The following is a 26,792-nucleotide window of genomic DNA, read 5'->3' on the forward strand; positions in this document are numbered from 1 at the left end:
AAAGATAATAAACATTAAAATAAGGAGTTTCGTATGTGATACAAATTTGTAAACAGCATTTAGAGAGAAACTAAGTTTTTTCTCCTATTTGTTATGCACTTTAATTTTTGCTGGTTAGGCAGAGTTTACTCTCTCTTCTGCCCATTGTTGGCAGCTAACGTATGTATAAGGAGATGTTGGTAAACTTTAAAAGGTGGTTTAAAATAATGCTTACCAAGTGTATTACATGTGTATTTGAAGTTATTAAACTTTCAAACAGCATAATAATGTGAAAATCATTTCACATAAGAATAATAAATGACAACTACTGTTTAGATCGACGGTTTACACAATTATCTCTGGGGTACCCATGATACATAAAAGTTAACCAATCTACTGAAGGTTACAAAATTACTAGTAACAGAGCTGGGATTCAAAACAGGAGTCTGATTTGCTCCATTCTGAGGGCTCTAGAGTCTGTGTTCTTAACCACTACACTAATGTAAGCAAAATAAATAAAAGAAAACCATTCCCAGTAAAACTGTGCAAAGACAAAGTCTCAAAAGTGGCTCGTGAAAGAAGCCAGAATATTTTTAAAGCAACAACAATTTGACTCTCAAGAGAACAATGGAAATGAGTAGATGACATTTTGAATGTACTGAAAGAAAATAATTTCCAATCTTTAATTCTTTACTCCATAAAAATTCATTTCACAGATAAATGTAAAACAATGATATTTATCAGGAAAACAAAAATTGAGAGTGTTTGCCTCCAGAAGATGCTCACCACAAGATATTCCAGAATATGTACTTCAAGAGAAAGAAGTGATCCTAAATGGAATGTCTAAAATGCAAGAGGGAGTAGAAAGCAAAGCAAATGATGAATATGTGGAAAATTCTAAAGGAAAATAACTCTTGTATAAAACAATTAAAAATAATATTTTGGTTAAAAAAAGAAAATGTACAGTAATATCATTTAAGTCATTAGAGGAATAAAGATCATTCGTTAACTTTAGACTGGGACTTCCCTGGTGGTCCAGCGGCAAAGAATCCACCTTCCAATGCAGGGACACCGGTTCGATCCCTGGTCAGGGAACTAGGATCCCAGATGGCGCGGTGCAACTAAACCCGTGCGCCACAACTACTGAGATCGTGCACCTCAACTAGAGCCCACACGCCACAAGCTACAACGCCCATGCGCTCTGGAGTGCATGTACCACAAATACAGAGCCCACGTGCTCAGGAGCCCCGGAGTCACAACTAGAGACAGAAAACCTGCATGCCACAACTAGAGAGAAGCCTGCACACTACAATGAAGAGCCTGCGCACTGCAATGAAAAAGAATCCCACATGCCTCAACAATGATCCCATGTGCTGCTACTAAGACCTGACACAGCCAAAAATAAATAAATCTTTCAAAAAAAAAAAAAAGAAACTTTAGACTTTGCTAAGTACGGATGTTGTCCTGAGGGTAACCACTAAAAGCACAGCAAAAGAGTGCATAATTTCAAAGTTCAGAGAGGACAAATGAATGAAAAAAGTAATCAATCCCAAAAAAGGGAGAAAGACAGAAAACCTGAGGAAAACAGAAAATCTGAGACAAGTGAAAACACAAAATAATATGGTAGATTTAAAACCAAATATATTATTATTTACATTAAGTGTGAATGGACTAACTTCTCTTGTCAAAATACAGTATCGTCAGACTGTATTTTAAAATATCCAAGTGTATACCTTTATTTAAAAATACAATTAAAAATACAATTAAGGGACTTCCCTGGTGGTCCAGTGGTTAAGAATCCACCTTCCAATGTAGGGAACTCAGGTTCGATACCTGAGAACTAAGATCTCACAAGCTGCGGGGCAACTAAGCCCACACGCTGCAACTACGGAGCCCGTGCACTTTGGAGCCTCCATGCCACAACTAGAGAGAAGACCATGCACTGCAATGAAGAGCTTGAGCGCCGCAATGAAAGATCTCATGTGCCACAACTAAGACTTGGCACAGCCAAACAAATAAATAAATAAAATAAATATTTTGAAAAATAAATTAAAACACAAGTACACAAATGGTTGAAAGCAAAAGGTTAGAAAAAGAAATATTATGAAAATAACAACCACAAGAAAGTCACTTTCCTCTAGTAATATCAAACAAGGCAGACTTTATGAGGGAAAAATCATTATTATAAAAGGGTCAGAAGTCACTGAATTCACCATGAAGTCACAATGCTTATTAATCTGTTTGCACCTAAGAACAAAGCCTCCAATTAGGTAAAGTAAAATTTGATAGAACTACAAGAAAAAACAAAACAGCAATCTCAGTGAGAGAATCAAATGTTAAAATCTCAGTACAGTTGACTCTTGAACACATGGGTTTGAACTGCACAGGTCCCACTTTATGAGAATTTTTTTCAATAAATATGTATGATTATACTACACAATCCATGGCTGACTGAATCCAAAATGTGGATATGGAGAGCCAACTGTAAAGTTACACATAGATTTTCAACTGTGAGGAAGGTCAGCACCCTGACTCCTATGTTGTTCAAGGGTCAACAGTAATTGATTAAAAAACAATAAATCCCACCGAGGCATGTGGGATCTTTTGCTTTGATTTTCAAACAAAAATAGAAAAATCACCAAGAATATAGAGTATCTGAACAAGACTATACAAACTAACCTATTGGACATATATCAACACTGCCTCAACAACTGAGGAGAGCACATTCTTTTTAAGAGCAATGGAATATTTACACAATAAACACCTTCCTGGCAAAAAAAAGCAAGCTTCAACAAATATCATTCATACAGAGCATTTTTTTATTACCACAGAACAAAATAATCTACGAATAAATAACAAAAGATAACTAGAAAAGCTTCATATAGTTTGTAACTTAAGAAACATATATTGAAATGACCCACGAGTCAAAGAAGAAATCACAATGGAAACTTTAAAAGTTATTTTTAACTGAAAGATGATGACAATACTATAATAAAACTTGTGGGATGAAGCCAAAGCAATATTTAGAGAGAAACTGATAGCCTTAAAATGCATAGATTAGAAAAGAAAGAACTAAACATTGAGCTAATATCTATTGCAAGAAGTCAGTAGTTAGGAAAAGAGCACACACACATGAAAAAAAACAGTAGAAGAAAGATATTTAGGGTTAACGAAATAAAACTAATTAATGAGAAATCTCTGGTGACAATGACCAAGAAAAAATGCACAAATAAGCAATATAAGGCATGAAAAGGGATACTTCACTACAAATACACCAGATAGCTTAAAAATATGAGAGAAATTTTAAATAAAATGGGAAAATTCCTAGAAAAAGCAACTTAAGCAAAACTGACTCAAGAAGAAATAGAAAATCCCAATGCTCTATAAACAGGGGTGATAGTTAGAATACTTAAAACTTGGTTTGACAAAGGCACTAACCATTAGAACAGATATTAGCCCAATCAGAACTGATACCAGCTCTGATAACCAGTACATTAGTACTATTGCTTAAAGACTGCCTCTAACTATGGAGAATTACATCACTAGTCTTACATTATCTCACAACAAAAACACAATGGCTTTATTGAGCTCTTAGCAAATATCTGAGGAAAAAGTTTACTCCAAACTTACACAAACTTCACCATAGAACAGAAAAACATGGTTATATTTATCAACACATTTTATGAGCCTAGCAAAAGCCTCATACAGAAAATATCTGACAAGGATAGCACAAAAAGGAAAAATTATAGTCCAATATTACTCTTGAAAACAGTGGCAAAAATTCAATATGAAACATTAGCAAACTGAATCTAGTAAAATGAATACACCATGACCAATTTGAGTTTATCTCAGGAGCACAAGGCTGATTTATCATTATAAAATCAATTACTATATTAAAAGAGATAAATGATAAAATCCTCTTAATAGATACAGTAAAATATTCATGATAAAACTTCCTATTAAGGTGGCAATAGGAAAATTTTTCCTTAATGTGATAAAGGATAACTACAAAATATATTAAACATCATATGTAATGGTGACACACTGGAAAGTTTCTCTTTAAGTTCAGGAAAAAGGAAAATGATCAACATGAATCCAACTTTCCCAGGATCTCTTAATTATTTCACATTCATTCTGCTAGACAACATAGATTCTAAATTGTTGTATATTTCTGTCTATATGATAAGAGGATCTTCTCTACTCTTTAAGTTAGAATGGCTTCATTAAACTTTATATCCAAATGTAAGATTTAGCTTTATAATTATATTACATACCATAGGTTCTGTTTCCTTTGGAGGTTTTTCCAGGGGAGGAATGTACCACTGAAAGCAAAGTTCTTTGTTTAAAGCTTGTGTTGCTACAACTGAGGACACCACATCTCCATATGATGGACTGGCAAAGAGTTTTAATGATAAATTGGAGTGTAGAGAACTGTCAGTTGTTCCTAACTGGGGAACAAACAGAAACATCAGCTTAATTGCTGGTAATGAATTTATTCAATATTTAAAACATTCATTCAATTTTCATTCAATATTGACTATTGGAAAACTCGGGGAGTCATCTCAGCTTGTTTTATGGATGTAGGTCTTAAAACTGCCCCTGATTACCACAGAGAAGATTCTTTTATAGAAAAAATATATTTCAAAACCCAGTGAACTCAACAAATGTCTTCCACTCTGGTGAATATTCAAGAGTAAAGATCTAGAGGGGAAATGTCCATGCTATCATTTCAGTCTCAAGGTCACCATGTAGTCTAAGAACACTTTCTACTTTTCTTCTTGTTTATTCACTGGTGAATATACTGAGGGTTTGGTTACAATTTATTATCTACTTTCTAATAGCATTCTTTGCAGTACCATATGCAAAATAAGACAGAGTTTTTGCTCTAAGAGGTTAAAATCCATTTCTCTCATTCCCTCTTTAAATGAATGTAGCTGATTTGTAAGTTTAGTCTTGGTGGATCTGGGCCCAACTCATCTGATGGAACTTGGTCCCTGAATCAGGAGTTTTCAAGAAACATAAATGTGTAGACTGCAATTGGCAACTTCATAAAATATTTACTTAGTTTTTTAAGGTAGCTAAGAAAGTAAAGCATGAATGCTAACAACAAAATAAGAGTCTAGCCAGAGAGATAAAAATGGTGATAATAATATCTCAACTCTATAAAGGCTTTTCTTCAATGGAGTACAAACTATTTTCAAAATTAATTTCTTGTTATTCCCAAGATTACAGCATGGTAGCTGGAAAGCAGTTCTTCTACTGAACTCTTGACATCTAAGGTGTCTCAAAGGCTTGGTGACCAAGGGGAACATGTCAGTGGCTAGAAAGAAATGCCTGGTGTTTCTAAAACACTTTGTACCTTCCATTTCAGAGTCTACTCGAGATACAATAGAAGACTGTCAATGCAAAGTCTTCAAAATAAAAATAAAGAGAGAAATAAATACATTGACCTTTCAAGTTGTCTACCGATAAAAGAAAAATCATGTCTGGACTGAAAGGTACTATCAAAGGTGAAAACTATTTTAAAATGTCTAGAGACTATCATAAAGGGATATGATAAGCCAGAATCCTCATTTATTAGCACTATTATACTAAAAACATGACCAAAATGCATAATAAATAAGATTATTAGGGTTTAATAGGGTTTAATCATTTAAAAGTGCTTAATAAAGATTAATTCTATGTCAGGCAGTTCACCAAAAAATCAGGTAAATAATTGATTCAGAAAAAAGTTCTCATACTTTTTCATATCTGAGCGCCTTTCAGAGGCTCTATTTTAGCAAAGAATGCATATTTAATAACTAGCTAAGTGGAGAAAAATAAAAAGCAAATACCTTCTATTTCAATATATATAGCATTTATTAGCATGATGGGCTAATAATAATAAACTGTAACAGAAATCAATTTTAAAATAGGGCATTTAATTTTCTATTCATTTTTTAAAAACGTAATATCTGGGGCCTCCCTGGTGGCGCAAGTGGTTGAGAGTCCGCCTGCCGATGCAGGGGATACAGGTTCGTGCCCCGGTCTGGGAGGATCCCATATGCCGCGGAGCGGCTGGGCCCGTGAGCCATGGCCGCTGAGCCTGCGCGTCCGGAGCCTGCGCGTCCGGAGCCTGTGCTCCGCAATGGGGGAGGCCACAACAGTGAGAGGCCCGCATACCGCAAAAAAAAAAAAAAAAAAACGTAATATCTAATTGCTAATGGTATTAATTACATAAGCTAGTCAATGGGCTATACACTGAGTACTTTTTTTTTTTAGAAATTTCATGTAATGTCTGAAACACTTATATTAACATATTTCTATACAAATAATCCAAAGAAAGTTGAGTATTAGTTGTTTTTTGTTTGTTTGTTTATACTGCAGGTTCTTATTAGTCATCAATTTTATACACATCAGTGTATACACGTCAATCCCAATTGCCCAATTCAGCACACCACCATCCCCACCCCACCATGGTTTTCCCCCCTTGGTGTCCACACGTCTGTTCTCTACATCTGTGTCTCAACTTCTGCCCTGTAAACCAGCTCATCTGTACCATTTTTCTAGGTTCCACATACATGTGTTAATATACAATATTTGTTTTTCTCTTTCTGACTTACTTCACTCTGTATGACAGTCTCAAGATCCATCCACGTCTCAGCAAATGACTCAATTTCATTCCTTTTTATGGCTGAGTAATATCCCATTGTATATATGTACCACCTCTTCTTTATGCCCATCTGTGGATGGGCATTTCGGTTGCTTCCATGACCTGGCTATTGCAAATAGTGCTGCAATGAACATTGGGGTGCATGTGTCTTTTTGAATTATGGTTTTCTCTGGGTATATGCCCAGTAGTGAGATTGCTGGATCATATGGTAATTCTATTTTTAGTTTATTAAGGAACCCCTATACTGTTCTCCATAGTGGCTGTATCAATTTACATTCCCACTAACAGTGCAAGAGGGTTCCCTTTTCTCCACACCCTCTCCAGTATTTGCTGTTTGTAGATTTTCTGATGATGCCCATTCTAACTGGTGTGAGGTGATACCTCATTGTAGTTTTGATTTGCATTTCTCTAATAATTAGTGATGTTGAGCAGCTTTTCATGTGCTTCTTGGCCATCTGCATGTCTTCTTTGGAGAAATGTCTATTTAGGTCTTCTGCCCATTTTAGGATTGGGTTGTTTGTTTGTTTGTTTAATATTGAGCTGCATGAGCTGTTTATATATCTTGGAGATTAATCCTTTGTCCATTGATTCGTTTGCAAATATTTTCTCCCATTCTGAGGGCTGTCTTTCATCTCCCATTTTAGGATTGGGTTGTTTGTTTGTTTGTTTAATATTGAGCTGCATGAGCTGTTTATATATCTTGGAGATTAATCCTTTGTCCGTTCATTTGTTTGCAAATATTTTCTCCCATTCTGAGGGTTGTCTTTTCGTCTTGTTTATGGTTTCCTTTGCTGTGCAAAAGCTTTTAAGTTTCATTAGGTCTCATTTGTTTATTTTTGTTTTTATTTCCATTACTCTAGGAGGTGGATCAAAAAGATTTTGTTGTGATTTATGTCAAAGAGTGTTATTCCTATGTTTTCCTCTAAGAGTTTTATAGTCTCCGGTCTTACATTTAGGTCTTGAATCCATTTTGAGTTTATTTTTGTGTATGGTGTTAGGGAGTATTCTAATTTCATTCTTTTACACGTAGCTGCCCAGTTTTCCCAGAACCACTTATTGAAGAGACTGTCTTTTCTCCATTGTATATCTTTGCCTCCTTTGTCATAGATTAGTTGACCATAGGTGCGTGGGTTTATCTCTGGGCTTTCTATCTTGTTCCATTGATCTATGTTTCTGTTTTTGTGCCAGTACCATATTGTCTTGATTACTGTAGCTTTGTAGTATAGTCTGAAGTCAGGGAGTCTGATTCCTCCAGCTCCATTTTTTTTCCCTCAAGACTGCTTTGGCTACTCGGGGTCTTTTGTGTCTCCATACAAATTTTAAGATGATTTGTTCTAGTTACATAAAAAATGCCATTGGTAATTTGATAGGGATTGCATTGAATATGTAGATTGCTTTGGGTAGTACAGTCATTTTCACAATATTGATTCTTCCAATCCAAGAACATGGTATATCTCTCCATCTATTTGGATCATCTTTAATTTCTTTCATCAGTGTCTTATAGTTTTCTGCATACAGGTCTTTTGTCTCCTTAGGTAGGTTTATTCCTAGGTATTTTATTCTTTTTGTTGCAACAGTAAATGGGAGTGTTTCCATAATTTCTCTTTCAGATTTTTCATCATTAGTGTATAGGAATGCAAGAGATTTCTGTGAATTTTGTATCCTGCAACTTTACCAAATTCATTGATAAGCTCTAGTAGTTTTCTGGTGGCATTTTTAGGATTCTCTATGTATAGTATCATGTCATATGCAAACAGTAACAATTTTACTTCTTCTTTTCCAATTTGAATTCCTTTTGTTTCTTTTTCTTCTCTGATTGCCATGTCTAGGACTTCCAAAACTATGTTGAATAATAGTGTTAGAGTGGACATCCTTGTCTTGTTCCTGATCTTAGAGGAAATGCTTTCAGTTTTTCACCATTGAGAATGATGTTTGCTGTGGGTTTCTCATATATGGCCTTTATTATGTTGAGGTAGGTTCCCTCTATGCCCACTTTCTGGAGAGTTTTTATCATAAATGGGTGTTTAATTTTGTCAAAAGCTTTTTCTGCATCTGACATGATCGTATGGTTTTTATTCTTCAATTTGCTAATATGGTATATCACATTGATTGATTTGCATATATTGAAGAATCCTTGCATCCCTGGGATAAATCCCACTTGATTGTGGTGTATGATCCTTTTAATGTGTTGTTGGATTCTGTTGCTAGTATTTTGTTGAGGATTTTTGCATCTACATTCATCAGTGATATTGGTCTGTAATTTTCTTTTTTTGTAGTATCTTTGGTTTTTTTTATCAGGGTGATGGTGGCCTCATAGAATGAGTTTGGGAGTGTTCCTTCCTCTGCAATTTTTTGGAAGAGTTTGAGAAGGATGGGTGTTAGCTCTTCTCTAAATGTTGGATGGAATTCACCTGTGAAGCCATCTGGTCCTGGACTTTTGTTTGTTGGAAGATTTTTAATCACAGTTTCGATTTCATTACTTGAATTGGTCTGTTCATATTTTCTGTTTCTTCCTGGTTCAGTATTGGAAGATTATACCTTTCTAAGAATTTGTCCATTTCTTCCAGGTTGTCCATTTTACTGGCATAGAGTTGCTTGTAGTAGTCTCTTAGGATGCTTTGTATATCTGCGGTGTCTGTTGTAACTTCTCCTTTTTCATTTCTAATTTTATTGATTTGAGTCCTCTCCCTCTTTTTCTTGATGAGCCTGGCTAGTGGTTTATCAATTTTGTTTATCTTCTCAAAGAACCAGGTTTTAGTTTTATTGATCTTTGCTATTGTTTTCTTTGTTTCTATTTCATTTATTTCTGCTCTGATCTTTATGATTTCTTTCCTTCTGCTAACTTTGGGTTTTATTTGTTCTTCTTTCTCTAGTTCCTTTAGGTGTAAGGTTAGGTAGTTTACTTGAGATTTTTCTTGTTTCTTGAGGTAGGCTTGTATAGCTATAAACTTCCCTCTTAGAACTGCTTCTGCTGCATCCCATAGGTTTTGGATCATCGTGTTTTCATTGTCATTTGTCTCTAGGTATTTTTTGATTTCCTCTATGATTTCTTCAGTGATCTCTTGGTTATTTAGTAACATATTGTTTAGCCTCCATGTATTTGTGTTTTTTACATTTTTTTCCTTGTAATTCATTTCTAATCTCATAAGGCTGTGGTCAGAAAAGATGCTTGATATGATTTCAATTTTCTTAAATTTACTGAGGCTTGATTTGTGACCCAAGATGTGATCTATCCTGGAGAATGTTCCTTATGCACTTGAGAAGAAAGTGTAATCTGCTGTTTTTGGATAGAATGTCCTGTAAATATTTTTTATATTTATAGTATGAATTTTCTATTCACTTTTTAAAAATGTAATATCTAATTGCTAATGGGATTAATTACATAAGCTAGTCGATGGGCTACACTGAGTACTTTTGATATGTTTGATTTATTGCTTGAAAGGAATGAAACAACAGACCTACCAGAAGCACTCTTGTTCGCCACGTCCTAAAACAACAAATCACTTTGCACTAATCAAATATTTGACCTTACACAGTCTGTCACGGTCTAAACATGAATAACTCAGCATTGTGCAGCATTTTAATCATGTCCTTTTTGTTTTTTGGAATTTTTAATGTAATTTGTTTAGCACTTTTGTTTTTCCATCACAAAGCTTCAATAGACTTGACAACATACAGCTTCACAAAGCTGATGAGGATGACATGTAGCAATGATGGTTCTGGAAAGGCATCTACTTCTTTGTGGGGGAAAAGCAGGTTGTATCAAAGTATGGAAAGAGTTTGACTGAAATAGCCTCCTGAGTGATTAAAGGCTCAAAAATGTTATTATGAAAATCAGCCAAGCTTGGAGTTTATTTTTTTAAAAATCCAAAGGCTTTATGCTCATTTTCTGTCTGCCCCAGTGAAACAAACACATGATTAGGTGGCTTGCACCTGTCAGGCAAGCGACAGTGATCTCCAGAGCTGATTATCCTGGGACAGTGTTACACTAATTATATCCCCCCCCAAGAAAGAGCAGGTGAAACAACTCTTTGATAATATTTCTACCATTTGAAATATCACATGTATTGATATTTACACTGTATTCAAGGTTGTACGTTTGGAGCGTCATCCTTAGGAACTGGATAATGATAGGCTGCCCTTAATACTGAAATATTCAAGCAAAGTTCCTTTCAGAAGAGTATTTACGAAATCACACATATTAGTTCCCAAACTCTTATAAAATATTCACAAGAATACAACCATTGAAACTATAGTTCTCAACCTTCCCATTCTCTCTCCCCTACTCCAAAACACCTGAAGTGTCTGGGACATGTGGCAGTAAACCTCAAGGTAGTCTTGGTTCTGAGGATGGGTGAACCAGACTCTGGTGTTAGATGGAAATGATGTGACCCCACTCCACAGTTTCCTGCACTGTGGAGGGCCAGACATTAACGATACATTCCTGGCCTTTCCACCTCCTCTCACTCCTCTCCCTCAAGAGAATTACTTGATCGGTGAATTTGAGAAAAAGAATTTTGAATATGCATTATTCTGCTCTCTCTGCTTCGGAGCATACTGTTTGTAGGGAGTGAACAGTCTCTGCTCCTTCATGCAACAGATTTTAAAGGGTTTCTGTCCCCACAGATTTTAAGTAGGCCTGTAATGATCCCCCTCCCTGCCAAAACCCCCAAGCCGGGATTGGTAGAACTGTAAACTTTGCTAATCACGACTAGGGAGACCATTTACCAGTAAATATAAACCATAACCTACAATATCAACTTTGTGATTCATAAAGTTGGGTATTTATTAATTCCACCATGGCTTACTCTTCTATTTCTCAAAGATTTAGAATCTGGGGCAGGAAATGGAAATGCTGAGTATTGGCCATCCCAATACCCCAGAATCCAGAAAGTAATTTGAAAAATCCTCCTATGTGGATTCCAATACACTGCCCTGGGGCCAACTCCATAACCCCAATTGAGGATAACTTCTTTAACTGAATTCTTAAATATTCCTTAGTAGGTCTTTCCACTACTTTTTTTTTTTTTTTTTTTTCTTTTTGCGGTATGCGGGCCTCTCACTGTTGTGGCCTCTCCCGTTGCGGAGCACAGGCTCCGGACGCGCAGGCCCAGCGGCCATGGCTCACGGGCCCAGCCGCTCCGCGGCATGTGGGATCCTCCCAGACCGGGGCACGAACCCGCATCCCCTGCATCGGCAGGCGGACTCTTAACCACTGCGCCACCAGGGAGGCCCTCCACTACTTTTTAAAATCACAGTTTATTCACAGTCATCCTACTCTCTTGTTCCAAAGAATGATTAAAAAAAATAATTTTATTTTTATTTACCCCAAACATAAGGTTACTATATTCCAGTAGGATAAAATGAGAAAAGGTTCCCATTTGGAACAAGTCACATTTTCATGTCACTTCTCTCGGATAGTTGAAAACAGAAACATGAACGTGTCTGGTATGGGCAAGTCTATAATTATAAAAATTAAAGTACTGTATGGTGAAGTCCAAAGTCAAGATAATTCAAAATAAATGAATGTTTTTTTCCTATTTTAGAAAGAATTCTACGCAAATGATTTGATTTATTCATTTCACAATACATATTGAAAACTTACGTTATGTCCTCTTAAGTTTTCTAGTATAATCTCAAACTCTGTATCTCAGAGCTGAACATACCAGCCTTCTCCACAAACATTCTCACCCTCTCGCCTCCACTGTATCTGCTAATGGTGTTACCATGCTCTAATGATCACAGAGGTTCCAAATGATGAAATAAGCATTGATCATTCTCTTGTCTTCACTTTCCATCTCCACAGGGTCACTAAGCTGTTTTGTTTTGTTTTGTTTTCAATTTTACTGAAGCCATATCTTTTACATCCATCTCTTCCTTTCCATTCCTATGGTCATAAGCTTGATTACTTCATCAGCTCTTTCTTGGATAACTGCCTTTCGTTTACACTTTGCCAATCAGCCCTACATGCTACTGACAGTAGAAATAACATTATAATTTTCATATTCTTTCTGCTGTTAACCGTGCCATTTTCTCTTTAAAAGCATTCCTGAAGTGCTGCAATTTTCCTTTCTGCTATAACTCTACCCATCTCTCTCTGCTACCACACCAGAGCTATGCACAGCGACTATGCCTTATCCATTCCCGCTTCCTCTACCAACTAAGAGTGTCTGGCATATTGTTAGTATTCAACATATGCTTGTTGAATATACCAAATTTGAAACCAATCTCTATTTTTACTAAAACTCTGTACTTTTTCAGTGTCTTCCAATTCATCCATTTTGATAGTATATTTTAAAACTACTATTATTCAAGACCCCAGTAGCTTAAAAAAAAAACTTCATTCATACTCCTCTTTTTATGTATCTTCAATAGGTAAATTAAAAGAAGTTTCCATATTACATATTTTGGGAGAGCCCATCCAATTTAATAACACTTGCCCCCTGTCAAAAAAAACAAAGCTTCAAGCTTTTAACTTTACTTAAAAAACCTTCCCTTTACTATTTATCACAATCGTGATTGCAAAAAAATACACAGAATGAATTTTTTTATTACATGTGTAAAACAAAGGTACAGAAATTGGGCATAGATTTAGAAACTCAGTCTAATTTTCTTATAGGGTGATTATATTGAAATTTGTATAACTTCTTGGCAAAATGACTCCCTGAGAGACACTGTTATGTGTAGGAATATAGAAAATTCTGAGACATTTTGAAGATTTATGAGAGCAGCAGAACAGGACATAAGAAAACAGAAAATCCAGGACGTCTGGTTGGCCTCTCTCTGGTAAAACAGAAACAAGCCTTCCCAGGAACTCTGAGGGAACTAGAAACCTTTGTGCCAGCATTGAGGTTAATGTGCTTCTTTCAGAAATATAAGGAGTCTTACAAAAACATATAATGTTTTAAAACATTACCTTGCTTGATGAGTCATATAAGCATTCTTCTGGAAAAGATGGATTTTCTATGACTTGAAATAGTTCTTTTGGAAATTCATCAATACAAGAAGAAGAATATAGCTGTAAGAATCTTTTAAGGAAAAAATGCATTTCTTTTTGGCGCAAAATCAATCCAGAGTTGAAAAGAGAAGTGAGAAGTGTGTCATCTGGCAAAGACATTCCAGATCCTGGCTTCAGAGATGCTTAAAGGAAAAAAAAAACCAAAACACTAATATACAGTCATGTTAGATAACAAAATGGTCTCAATATTGTTGGTCTTTGCTCATTAACTTTATTCCTGTATATCCCCACATCAGCTAGTGGCTGCCCATGACCTTCCTCCATTTTTCAAGCTTATACACTAATAGAATTGCTTCTGGCCAAGCTTAACAATGCAAAATATTCTATCTAGCTTATTTTGGGTTTTCCCCCCAGAAAAACTTAAAGCAAAAATGTAGGTGCAGGTAATTTATTTGAAAACCGATGTCAAGTGAGAGAACGGGAAAAGTGTGATAGAGAGAAGAAAAGAGCCAAGAAAAGAGAGTGAGTTATGAAAGGGCTACAGCTATGGACAAGGAGGGCTCATTCCTGCTGAGGACCTCCTGGAAAAAACATGTAACATTGTTCCATCAATGTTACAACTATCTACCAGTTCCCTACCTCAGGTTACTGCTGAGTGTGTGGAATCCCTGGTACTTCCAGGCTGTCCTGCCTGCATGCTGGGCCGTAGTAACTTCTGAGAAAGCCCAGAGCAGAAAGCAGTAAAATGTGGGCAATTGACATGGGAAGCACCAGCAGGTGAATCCAGAAGTGAGCTGAGTTGATAAGGGGGAGGGCATCACCAGAGCCTGCTGCACTGGCTCATGTCCACTTCCTTGACATTGAACTCTTGGCCCCATCACGATGCACCTTCTACCCAACACCTTTTCGAGTGCTTGTCCATCCCATCGCTAACTCCCAATAACCATGCTAAGCCACTCCGTGACTCGGCCTATTTGCCCTGCTGGCTTCTCCATCACTGGGCACTGGCATGGTCAACCTGTCTTTTCCAACTGTTTGCCAATAAGCAACACTGAATCACCAATTTTATGGGCACAGATAAACACATTGTCACAAAAACATAGGAGGAACTGATTTAAAGCAGATTATACAAGTTTTTCTGGATATTCTTTAGATAGCATCAATGATTTAAAAGAAAAAAACTGAACAAAATCCAAAACTTCGTGGAGTTAAATATCCTATCTTCCCCTTTACATACTGGATACTGGAACACTCTCTCCTTAAAGCCAAAATTTCATCTTGTTCATTTTATAAGCTGTCACATTATGGTCACTCTGATTCTTAAACGTTTTGACCCACACACCACTTTGGCAGTCTTGGGGGATGCCTCTGGATGCCTCCTTCTAAGGACGTTTTTAAATATATTGAAATACAGTTCTATCCAAAGGTCCATGTATCTCAGTTTAAGAACCCCTAAAATTTCCATCTTCTGATGAGAGTTCACTCAGAAAGAAGTCAAAAGTATTTTATAATTCTAAATAAGAAATATGACTTAAACAATAAGTTTAAACAATATATTCCTGGAAAGGAATATATTCTTTCTTAACACAGAAAAGGCCTACCTAGCAGTTTGCTCATATTATTAATTCTTTGCAGGTGAATATAATAGCGCAGCAGAAGAATCCATGTAATATCCACTTTAATTGGGTTTTTTTCCCCAGTATCTACATTCTCATATATCTCATCACTAGGGTAAGAGAATGTACAGGCAGTCTGGAAGGCAACTTGGTAGTTATCTGAAAGTAAAAAAAAAAAAAAAATTGGAATACAAATATGCTTTCCTTGAAAAATAACCATATGTGAAAAAAGAAAAGCAAAACTCATAAAGGAAATACTGACACTTAGGACTGCATTCAATTAAAAAAATTTTATATCACAAAAGACACCAAACACAAAGTTAAATGACAAACCATAGACTGAGAAAAGATATTTAGAATACACAAATTATTTTTTCTCTACTATGTAATCAATAAGAAAAAGTCAGCTAGTTCAACAGAAACATGGACAAAAAATTTCAACAGGCAACTCACAGAAAAGGAAACCCAAATGGCCAAAATTTTTTAGCATCATTAAAAATCAGATAAATGCAATTTAAAATGAAATAGCATTTCACATTCCTCAGGAGTTAACAGAAACTAAAATCTGAAAATAATAAATATTGTTAATAATGTGAAGAAACCAGAATTCTCATACAGCACTTGTGAAAGCAAATTCCTGGGCAGGGTCTAATAAAATTTTAAATGCAGATACTCATATATGTGTACCAGGAGTCTTGCAGAAGACACTCATGGCAGCATTGTTTGTATTACCAAAAAAAAGAAAGAGGAAACTTGAATAAATACAGGCATTAATTTGATGGCATTTAAAATGAATTAACTAAATCCACAAGGGAGAAACTATAGTCCATGGGACAAATCAGGCCCATGCATGTTTATGTATGACCCATGAGCTAAGAACGGTTTTTATATTTTTAAGTGGTTGAAAAAACTTAAAAAATAGTATTTTGTGACATGTGAAAGTTATATGAAATTCAAATGTCAGTGTCCATAACTAAAGCCTTAATGGAATACAGCCATGTTCATTCATTTACATTTTGTCTATGGTTCCTTTCACATTAACACAGCAGAGTTGAATAGCTGCAACAGAGACCACAAAGTGTAAAATATTTACTATTTGGCCCTTTATAAAAACATTTACTGGGCCTCCCTGGTGGCGCAAGCGGTTGAGAGTCCGCCTGCCGATGCAGGGGATACGGGTTCGTGCCCCGGTCTGGGAGGATCCCATATGCCGCGGAGCGGCTGGGCCCGTGAGCCATGGCCGCTGAGCCTGCGCGTCCGGAGCCTGCGCGTCCGGAGCCTGTGCTCCGCAACGGGGGAGGCCACAACAGTGAGAGGCCCGCATACCGCAAAAAAAAAAAAAAAAAAAAAAACATTTACTGACCCAGACTTTGCTCATGAAAGATAAAGTGGAGAAAAATACCTAAAGATAATAAAGTAACATAGAGACATCAATAGTCTCCACACGAAAACAACAATCAGTAGAAATCTAATGAAAAAATTTTGCAATACCAATAAAAAGGTAAAATATCCAGAAATAAACCTGACAAGAAGTATACAAGATCTATATAAAGAAAACATTAAAACACTCCTAAGGGACTAATATTTTTTTAAAAGGCATGAACTAAAAAATATAGGACATAAAATATTCTTGGTTAAGATGACTCAATAAAAGAAAAATTTTATTTCTAAGATAAAATATAAAGGTAATGAAATTCCAATGAAATTTTGAGAGAGCTTTTTTAACTAGACAAGCTGCTTCCAAAGTAAAAAAAAAAAAAACAATTTTGAAAAGAAAGAGTAATGAGTGGGGACTTACTCTAATAGATATTAAATATATTATAAGGCTACAATAATTAAAACTGTGTGGTACTGAAACCTGAATAGACAGATCAATAGGAAATGAGTAAAAAGTACAGAAATAGGGTAGCCATCTGGAAAAACTAAAATTGTATCCATTTGTTATTTTTTAAATATTCCAAATAGATTTCCATAAATTAGTAAAAGGGTCCATGGGAGAACTTATTCATAGTCTCAGAATAGGGACAAAACCTTTCTAACTATGACATAAATGCAAAACTTATCAAAGAAAAGGTTAATAATGTATACCATTTAGAAATAAAAAGTTTCCTCATGGGACAGAACCACCATAAAGAAGGCTAAATAATAACTGATAATTGAAATAATATATTTGCAAATAATATCACAGTTAAAGGGTTGATTTCTATAATTAAGAGCTTCTACAAATTTTTAAAGAAAAGGCAACGGAAAACAACCAACTCAAAAAAAAAAAAAAAGAGCAAATCATAGGCAGAAAGTTCACACAAAAGATGCTTAAGCTTAGTCCTAGTAAGAGATGTGTAAATTAAAATTAAATCTTCCCTTCCTACTATACTGACAAAGGTTTAAAAATGTTTATAATATACCTGTATCAACAAGGGTATGGGGAAAAATGACCTTTTATTAATTACTGGCAGGAAAACAAATTGGCATAACCTTTATGGAAGGTGTTTTGCAAACCTTATCAAAATTACAAATGATTCTACCCTTTGATACAGAAATTTTCCTTATGGGAATTGACCCAATCAATATACTAGCTTATGAACAAAATATTATACATATATAATTATACATATACTATATATATAAATTATATACATATGACATTTATAAATATACATATATATCATATATGTGTAAAACTTTGTACATAGGTTAGTATATCTATTGGGTCAATAGATATATATGTGATATATATATATCTAGAGCAAATTTGTATGTAATAGCAAAAGGGTAGAAACAACCTAAATATCTATCAAAGGAAGACTAATTATGGTGCATCTTTATAAAGATTATGCAACAATAAAAAGAAGCTACATATTGATTTGAAAAAAATTGCCAACAGATACACTTACATTAGGTTGAAGAAAAACAATGAGGAAGGAGCATAAAATTATGCATACTAATGGTTATACTGTTATTTGTATTTTGAAAGGAAAAATATCAGTGTATTAGTGTGCACCATATTGGTTCACTCAACATTTTTCCTAATCTCTGAATGTGCTTACCTATATTGAAGAAGTTGCAGAGATAAAAATCACATTTCTGAGATTTCCTTGCAGCTAGGGCCCTGGATGAGATTTAGGTATCACAAATTCAGTGCATTCACGAAAGACTGGAAGTTGGCACAGGACTAAGTGGTGCAGAAGACAAGAGTCAAAGCATCTTTTGCTTGTGCGGATTCTGGCAGAGGTGGTGCGGTTGGTGAGGCTGCAGCTAGAGCAGAGTCTTCCTATTTTGCAGGCAGATTTCTGATTCTACAGCTTCCCTTATGCTATGGTCTGATCGTTTGTGTTCCCACCCTCCTGAAATTCATATGTTGAAATCCTAACCCCCCAAAGTGATGGTATTAGTGCCTTTATAAAAGAGGCTCCAGAGAGCCCTAGCCCTTTCTACCATGTGAGGACAAAGCAAGAAGGCACCATCTATGCACCAGAAAGGGGGCCCTCACCAGACACTGAATCTGCTGGTGCCCTGATATTGGACTTCTAACCTCCAAACCTGTAAGAAATACATTTCTGTTGTTTATAAGCTACCCAGTCTGTGGTATTTTCTTATAGCAGCACGAACAGACTAAGACACTTTATAAAACAAAAGAAGACAAAAACCTGCATTCCCTTGGTGATTCAGTTATGTATGGCTTAGTCGTTTCTGGATGCTCAGCCTGGAATTTGTTTCTTTAACCCTCACAGGGATTTTGAAAGTCCTTTAATAAATCTCCTCCTGCTTAAACAAATTGGAGTGGATTCTGTCCTCTATAACAGAACCTTGACAGTTTGTATAAGCATGTGATATCTCTAGTAGAGAACACAGGAAACCAATTGTGGTAGGCAGAATAATGGTTCCCTAAAGATTTCCATGCCCGAATCCCCAGAACCTGTGAATATGTTAGGTTACAGGGCAAAGGAGAATTAAGGTTGCAGATGGAATTAAGGTTGCCTGTCAACTGACCTTGAAATGGGGAGATTATCCTACGTTATCCATGTGGGCTTAGTGTAATCATAGGGGTCTTTATATGTAGAAAAGGGAAGCAGAAGACTGAGTGTATCAGAGTCAGAGAGACTGAAGATGCTACTCTGATGGCTTGGAAGCTACAGGAAGGGGCCACAGGCCAAGAAACTCAGGTGGTCTCTAGAAGCTGAAAAAGCTTAGGAAACATTCTCCCCCAATGCCTCCAGAGGAATGTAGCCCTGCTGACACCTTAATTTTAGCCCAGTAAGGCCTATTTTGGACTTCAGAACTCCAGAACTGTAAGATAATATATTGCGTTGCTTTAAGCCACTAAATTTGTGGTTACTTGTTACAGCAGGAATAGGACCTTAATATTCTGACAACACTGACTGCCTCTGGGGAGGAGAACTGAGGCACTTGCAGAGAAGATGGAAGGGAGACACTCTCTCCATACCCTTATTTGACTTTTGAGTTGTGATTCTTGAGAATAAATTACCTATGCAAAAAATTGAACTAAATTAAAAGAAAAAAAGAACCTCGATACATATTTGGCCAATGTCATTTGGTCTTTTTTAAAAAAAAGATTTATTTATTATTTATTTTTGGCTGTGTCGGGTCTTAGTTGCAGCATGCGGGATGTTCGCTGAGGCATGTGGGTGGGATCTTTCGTTGCGGCGTGCGGGCATCTCTCTAGTTACGGCGTGTGAGTTTTCTCTCTCTAGTTGTGGAGTGCGAGTTCCAGAGTATGTGGGCTCTGTAGTTTGCAGCATGCAGGCTCCCTAGCTGAGGCGCACGAGCTCAGTAGTTGTGGTGTACGGGCTTAGATGCCCCGCGTCATGTGGGATCTTAGTTCCCTGACCAGGGATCAAACCAGGGTCCCCTGCATTGGCAGGTGGATTCTTTACTAATGGACCACCAGGGAAGTCCCTGTCATTTGGTCTTTAACGTCACAGAGAAAAATTAAGACCTGTACAATTTCTGTTCCTTTGTAGAAAGTCTGCTTTTTCTGTTTACAATTTTTTTCTTCCTCTTTATAATCCAAAAATGATGCCAAAATTTGTCCAGGTGTCATCTGTGCTATCTTTATCTTCAGAAGAATTTCTTGGAGGGAGAGTCCTTTATACCCTGCATTGAAGAGTATCCCTTTGCAACAGTTTCCACTATCCCCAGCCAGATCTGCATGCTTTCACTGGTTCTGGGCCAGTATTTATGCTCATTTCCCTGCATCATTCAGGAGGTGTGAATTCCAACCTCACAGTCTTAGGTGGTTTCTGACTTCTCCCCTGTGGTTGCTTTTTGGCCCTCACTGGGCACTTGGCATGTTGCTCTGCAGCTACACAGGCCAGTGGGCAGCGTACTTCTAGTCCTCAATTTGTGGACAAGCCCTCTCTGAACGCCAATGTTATGCAGTTAGCTAGGTTCTGACTTTCCCTACCTGCAGGGCTCTCTTTCCAGACCCCTTCTTTCACCAGGTATTCAAGTCCCAGCCCTGGCTGTTCCTGCTCCAGTGACTGCTCAGCTGCCACTCTTGCTTAAAATTTCTCATTTTACTTTGGTGACTTGGGACCTCCCTTTCCTGATTTCATGCTCAGCTATAAATTAAAACAATTTTGGTTCTATTTTATCCAGCCTTGTAATAGGTTTGTATTGGGGAGGGCAGAAGCATCTTTCATGCCAGCTCAGGCCAACAGGTTGACCAGAAGTATCGATTCTGCATTTTGATTTCCTGGTAAAACTTATTTATCACACCCAACACAACGATCCAGGGCACTGCCTTTAGAATTGTATAGATGAGGGTCTATATTAGCCGTGAACTATCACCCAGAGTTCAATACCTCTCCCAGCACCTTGCCACATTCAATAAATGTGCATAGTGACACTCTCACAGGACTTTCCTAAAGGATAAATGAAATCACACAAGAAAGCACCAGCACACAGCATCAGGAGTGACTGCTTAGGTTCTGCTAAGAGTTTCAAACCATCTTGTTAGATTTCCTTTGGTTCCTTCAAGGGTCAATCTTCCTCTGAGTCTTCAGGATAGCATCCCATGGCGTTCATGTGGCAATATTTTCTCACATGTGTCATCTGTTGTTTCTTATTTTCTCACTGTTGACTGTCTAGAACAGGGTTTCTTCATGCCTCGTGTCCGACAATAGAGAGTGGAGAACGTATGCTCTGCCCTTGGTCATGGTACCGTCCTTTCTCAGATTTACGTGAGCAAAGGGCAGAGCTCTGAGTGGAACATCTAGACTCTTGCAGACATCTGCCCAGGACAGCTCTGCTTCGCTGAGGATGGTTCTCATCATACCCTCATTGTATGAATTGTTGACACTCTGGACTGATACAGCACATATACACACACATGCTCATACACACACACACACAAAATCACTGTTGTAAGCATGAATGATTTATCTCCATTCTCACCTGTACATCGTTTAATTATTCAGGATTTGAGGATATAATGTGTCTCCCTAGTTCCCCAGCACTATGGGAAATTGTGTCTCAGAGGAACAGAAAAAGCCAAGAGAGCAGCAGAGGAATGACATCTCAGTTTTTAGTTGACATTGACCCATGTCTCTGAGCCAGGGGCAAGACAGTATGGGAAAGACAAATCACATTTTTTTCAGGATGGACGGTTTTCTCTGTTTCAAGAGGCAAAGCATGTACTCGTTGATTCTCGGTCAGTTGATTCTCAGTTCTGCTCCATAGATCTCTACGTTCTGACAGTAGGTTCATCAACATTGATTTCTGGCATGACACGTATTTATATTTTTCCATATATCAAGTGTATTTAGTTGTGAGAGGCTACATCCGGAACCACTAATCCTAAATGTTGCTTTTAATTCAAAGTGTATTATAGAATTTAATAATTTTTAATCCTAGCTGAATTTTTTATTAAGCCCACAGGAAAATCAAGACAAAAAGATGGTGTATATTTGAATATAACTGGGCCCAAAGTAGACACGGGGTAAATGTTTTTTTGCATTCAATCTAAATATGGTCCCATATCGCCAGTAGCATCATTTCAGGGTCTCTATTCCTACAAGACAATGTAAAAGAAACCTCAATACATTGGACCAGCTACAACACTCAATTCTCTTATTGTTCTATAGACATCATACAATTGCTCTCTGGTTCTGGCAAGATAATCTATATTCCATCCTCCACACGTGACTGGTCTATTTTGTCACCATGCTTCTCTGATTGTCAACTGCTCTGCTGAGAAAATGAGCTCCCCCTCCTATCTGGTGTCCATGCCTCCAATTCATTTGTATCTGCCCCACATGTACTTCTTTCAGAAAAAAAAGTTCCTCATAAACTCATATGCCCACCCCACCTGTGTCCAGCTTTAGATTAAAATACATTAATCTGCCTCCATTAGTTAATATGGTCCTCTTAAAAGCTGCATTTATATGATTTCAAAGTGGATGCCTGTTCTGATGGCCAAAGACTGGAAGCTCATGGAAGGCAAGACCCACTCCTTGGTGTGTTCTGTGACTCCTCCCTCCCTCTGGACAGAAATATCTGGTACAGGGCTCGGCACACAAAAACAATGGATATCATTTACCACATCGTGTACAGGTCAATGCTAGTGAAGGTAAATCACTGAGGGGGTTTTCTCCTGGATGCTAATATATGCTAATGCAAGGAAAATCAAACAATTTTTATTTGTTATTGTTGCCCTTTAGCAATTCATTATAATATGAACCTCACTGCCATCTGGGTATCTGCAGCAATCAGTTGGGGATTCAGTATTTCCTTCCAACCCAAATACTGAAGTGAGGGAAATCATAACATGAATTAATGATCAGTCTGCTAGGAAAATACTGGAGGGCAAAATTATTATTCTTAAGGCAAAATACAAAATGAATTGGACTTTAAAACTTGGTCATTTCAAATTACTATCTTGGTACAACAGTAAAGGAGTGCTAATGGTACAAAATGAAAACTGAAAACTGGAAGATGCTAGGAAAACCACTGAAATAGGAAAGTAAAGCATAAATTCTAGTAATAAGCAGAGCTGAGATGAAGACTACCTGCCCATTTGCATCAATTAAGATCATCTGGTTAGGGGATTGCCTAATAGCCATTGCCCACGGGTGACATTACTAACTGATCACCGCAGCACCTTTTCCAGTGTTTCCATACAGAAGTTCAGAATTCTTCTCAAGTGGCTACCAGCATAGATTGAACATGCCATTAGTGATAGTTTGGATTATCATTCCACATTCACATCCCTCTTCCTTCCTCCACATGCAGAGTCTAATTCCCTGCCTCACTGGTATTGGACTTGGCCATGTGACTTGCTATGCCTAATGGGATTTAATGTGAAGAAAGGCCTCAAGTGTGCTTCTGTGCTTGGTCTTGGTCTTGTGCTCTGGTTTATACCCTGAGAACAGCAGGTCCCAGGTAGCCACAGCCTCTTTAGCCTGGGTCTCATAACAAATGTACACAGAGTACACCTGAACTCAGCCTGCAGCCTGAAGCAGAACACATGAGACAAGTAAAAGAATGAAGTCATGTTGTTCTAGCCACTGCGTTTTAGGGTCATTTGGTATACAGTATAATTTTGCCAAAAACTGATTAATACAGCATTTTAGATGAAACTTATTTGTTATCCCTGGCCTAAAAACTGGTAAAACAAGAAAATGTCTAGGATAAAGTAGACAGACGTTTCAGAGGTAATACGGGGCCATTATGAAAAAGAAATAGCCATGTTGGAAGCCATGTTCAGCCATGTTGAATCACAGTCTTAAAGTTTTCAGATTTCAGTCTTATCCATAAATAAATCTAATTCACTCAGTCTTCAGATTAGGACAAATGAGGTTGAGAGAAATTAAATGATTTGACAGGATCAAGGTGTAAGTTGAACCCTCTTCATTATTAATATTGCATTCTCTTTGTAGCAAAACAATAATGTATGCTTCTAAGAGGACTGCCTTCCTGGCATTCTGAACCAGGGAGAACTGAGTTGACGAGCAATGTCAAGAGAATAAAGCGGTGACCAGCCCCTGCTGCCAGACTGCCCTGCTTTGTCCCCTGGGAGCCTATCTATGGGGACTCTAAGGAAGGCCATGCACCCAGTCTGAGATCCAGGCCACGGTCCGGAAATCTGATGAAGCAAAATCCTACTAGGCATGAAGGCAATAAAAATAAGGAAACAATACCTTGGCATAAAAATCCATCTGACGGTTTAACCTCAGGGCAAACCATTTTTAGGTTGGAAAATAGTCTGGGCCACCTATTCTTCAGGAGAGAGTCATGAAGGAGATGATTTCAGACACGAACTCTTCAGCTAAGGGTGACTTAACCTTAACCAGCAGAGTAAGCTACTGCATATAGGTGTGATTTCAGAGGCTTTAGGAAGACCGTTCCCACCCTCATCAGGTTAAAGTTAACACTTTCATTCCCTTTGGCTCAATGATCACCTAGTGCCAAGCAAAATTAGATACTGTTATTCCTAAAATATCCTTCTGGAAGTAAGATTCCAGTACTTGGCTCCTTAGAACCTATCTAAGTGTTTAGCACACAAGAAGCACTCAATAAATACTTCTTGAATAAATGAACGGGCAAACGTGTAAGTGATTGTTCAATATCTATGTTACTGCTGATATGACTTAGAGGTTTACATTATAGTTTACTAACCAACAAAGGCATCATAAGTAAGAAAAAACATAGCAGTAAAGTCAAGTTTAAATTCCATTAACCTCTCATTCATTCATTTAACAAATATTAATATCAAATGACGGCTATGTGTAAGCAATGTGTGATTTTCTGTAGACAGAGCAGCAAATCAAATAGTTAAAGTCCCTGCTCTCAGGAAGCTGACAATAGTTTAATAAGAGAAATAGTTCAAACTTGCACAGGCACACACACACACACACACACACACACACATAAAAGAACTAATAAGAAGGACAGGGAGTCATATGAGAGTGTAAGAGTGAGTACACATTTTAGAGGATCAGAGAAGGTCCCTCAAATAAATAATCCCAAAAGGTCTCATTTGAAATGTGTGAACTGGAAAATAAACAGACATCAGGAAATACCATTTTTTCACAGAGCCCTGCATCTGAAATGCAGCAGCAGATGGAGTACCATGTATGTATGTACAGTGAGCTGAGGCCCCTATGTTTTAGCAGCTAGATCCTAAGACCTCATCCTCTTCCAGAGGTTCCCCAAACTATTGTCATTTTTAAGTTAAAATCTCTATAATTAAACCTTTGAAACTTGATTACATATGACGTATATTACAATTTTATAAAATGCCTAACATTCAAACATACCAAGCAAATAATCTGTGTATGAAGACAAAAGATCCATGGTGGCAAATTCTGGGATATTCAGTAATGCCTGTTGACTAACTTTATCAGTTCTAGCATTTGTCTTTCCGATAAGTAGGTTGATTGCCAGCACAGCCTCACTGACCTAAAATTAATGCATAATTAGAGTTCATAAATGCAAGCTTTCTGATTCATAGATTATCCATTAGGTAAATAATGTGAAAAAGCAAATTCATAAAATAACGTTTGGTACACATTAGGGAAAAAATAAAGACAAACTGAAAAACAATATGTGATCCCCAACATGTAGTATATATCATAGTCAAACAAATCATGACTGTTGAAATTTAATCAATAAATAAGTCATTTTGAATAGGCTACCTCCCCTAGCTATAACAGATACTTGCCAAAATGTGCGTCAAATATGTGCACATGTGTATCTCCCATTATTTTCATTAAAGAAAAGTTGAATCAAACCAAGTCTGGCTAATAGCAATTAAAAACGCTACACATATAAAGAGCACTTCTAATCTTCCCAAAGAAACATCACTGGTGCAAATCCCAAAGAATGTGATATTTTCCTTTCTCTTGTATCAATACATTGTTTTGCCTTAACAGATGGGACGATAATAAGAAGAGTTAAATAAAACTCACACCAACCTGTGCAGCAGCTCTTATTGCAATCCAGGCAAATAAACTGAGCATTTCAGATTTATTTACTGTTGGTTCTTTAATAGAACTATGCCTTCTGGGAAGAGCCTAAAAAATATGGCAAATGTTTTATGACAAAGATAGATAAAGATATCATAAAGTTTCGTGATAGATTTTCTCATCTTCAGAAGATGAGATTTTAGTGGAACACTACATGGTCATTAAGTGTAATAATGTATATTCATCTATTGACATGAAAAGGCAACCAAACTATCTTAAGCAAAAGAAAAGTATAGGTTACAAAACAACATACAAAATATGATCCCATTTTTAAAAGATAGGTACTCACATATATTCCCTGTATACACAAGCAGAGAAAATTATCAATATCCCAGGTTTTAAGGGTAATTTAATTATTTTTATCTTTTTGGGATTTTCTAGATGAGTTTACATTATTTGAATAAAAATAAAATAAACACAAACTGCATTTTAAGTAAATGTTATTTACCATCTTAATAGAGGATGTAGAAATTGAATATATATTGTGTGTAAAGACATCAGAAACAAGAATATTACTTAAAGGTTTTTGATAGGTATTTGCTATCAGTTTTCTAACTACAAAACTATTAAAGGGCTGACTGTAATCATAACGTTCCATA

The 26,792-nt window shown here is 36.8% G+C and overlaps 1 protein-coding gene across 2 annotated transcripts in view; it reads right to left on the minus strand.

Moving 5' to 3' along the window:
- Positions 1-26,792, minus strand: part of CFAP54 (cilia and flagella associated protein 54) — a 310,560-nt gene that overhangs the window by 47,025 nt on the left and 236,743 nt on the right. For both annotated transcript variants that reach the window (XM_060113374.1, XM_060113373.1), the window contains 5 exons: positions 26,143-26,241; positions 25,486-25,627; positions 15,191-15,364; positions 13,548-13,771; positions 4,254-4,427 (listed from right to left, as the gene is read on the minus strand). In XM_060113374.1, coding sequence (XP_059969357.1) covers positions 4,254-4,427; positions 13,548-13,771; positions 15,191-15,364; positions 25,486-25,627; positions 26,143-26,241 — 813 coding nt within the window. The remainder of the gene's footprint in view (positions 1-4,253; positions 4,428-13,547; positions 13,772-15,190; positions 15,365-25,485; positions 25,628-26,142; positions 26,242-26,792) is intronic.

This window comes from Mesoplodon densirostris, chromosome 11 (genome assembly GCF_025265405.1).
Source record: "Mesoplodon densirostris isolate mMesDen1 chromosome 11, mMesDen1 primary haplotype, whole genome shotgun sequence".
NCBI classification, from domain to species: Eukaryota; Metazoa; Chordata; class Mammalia; order Artiodactyla; family Ziphiidae; genus Mesoplodon; species Mesoplodon densirostris.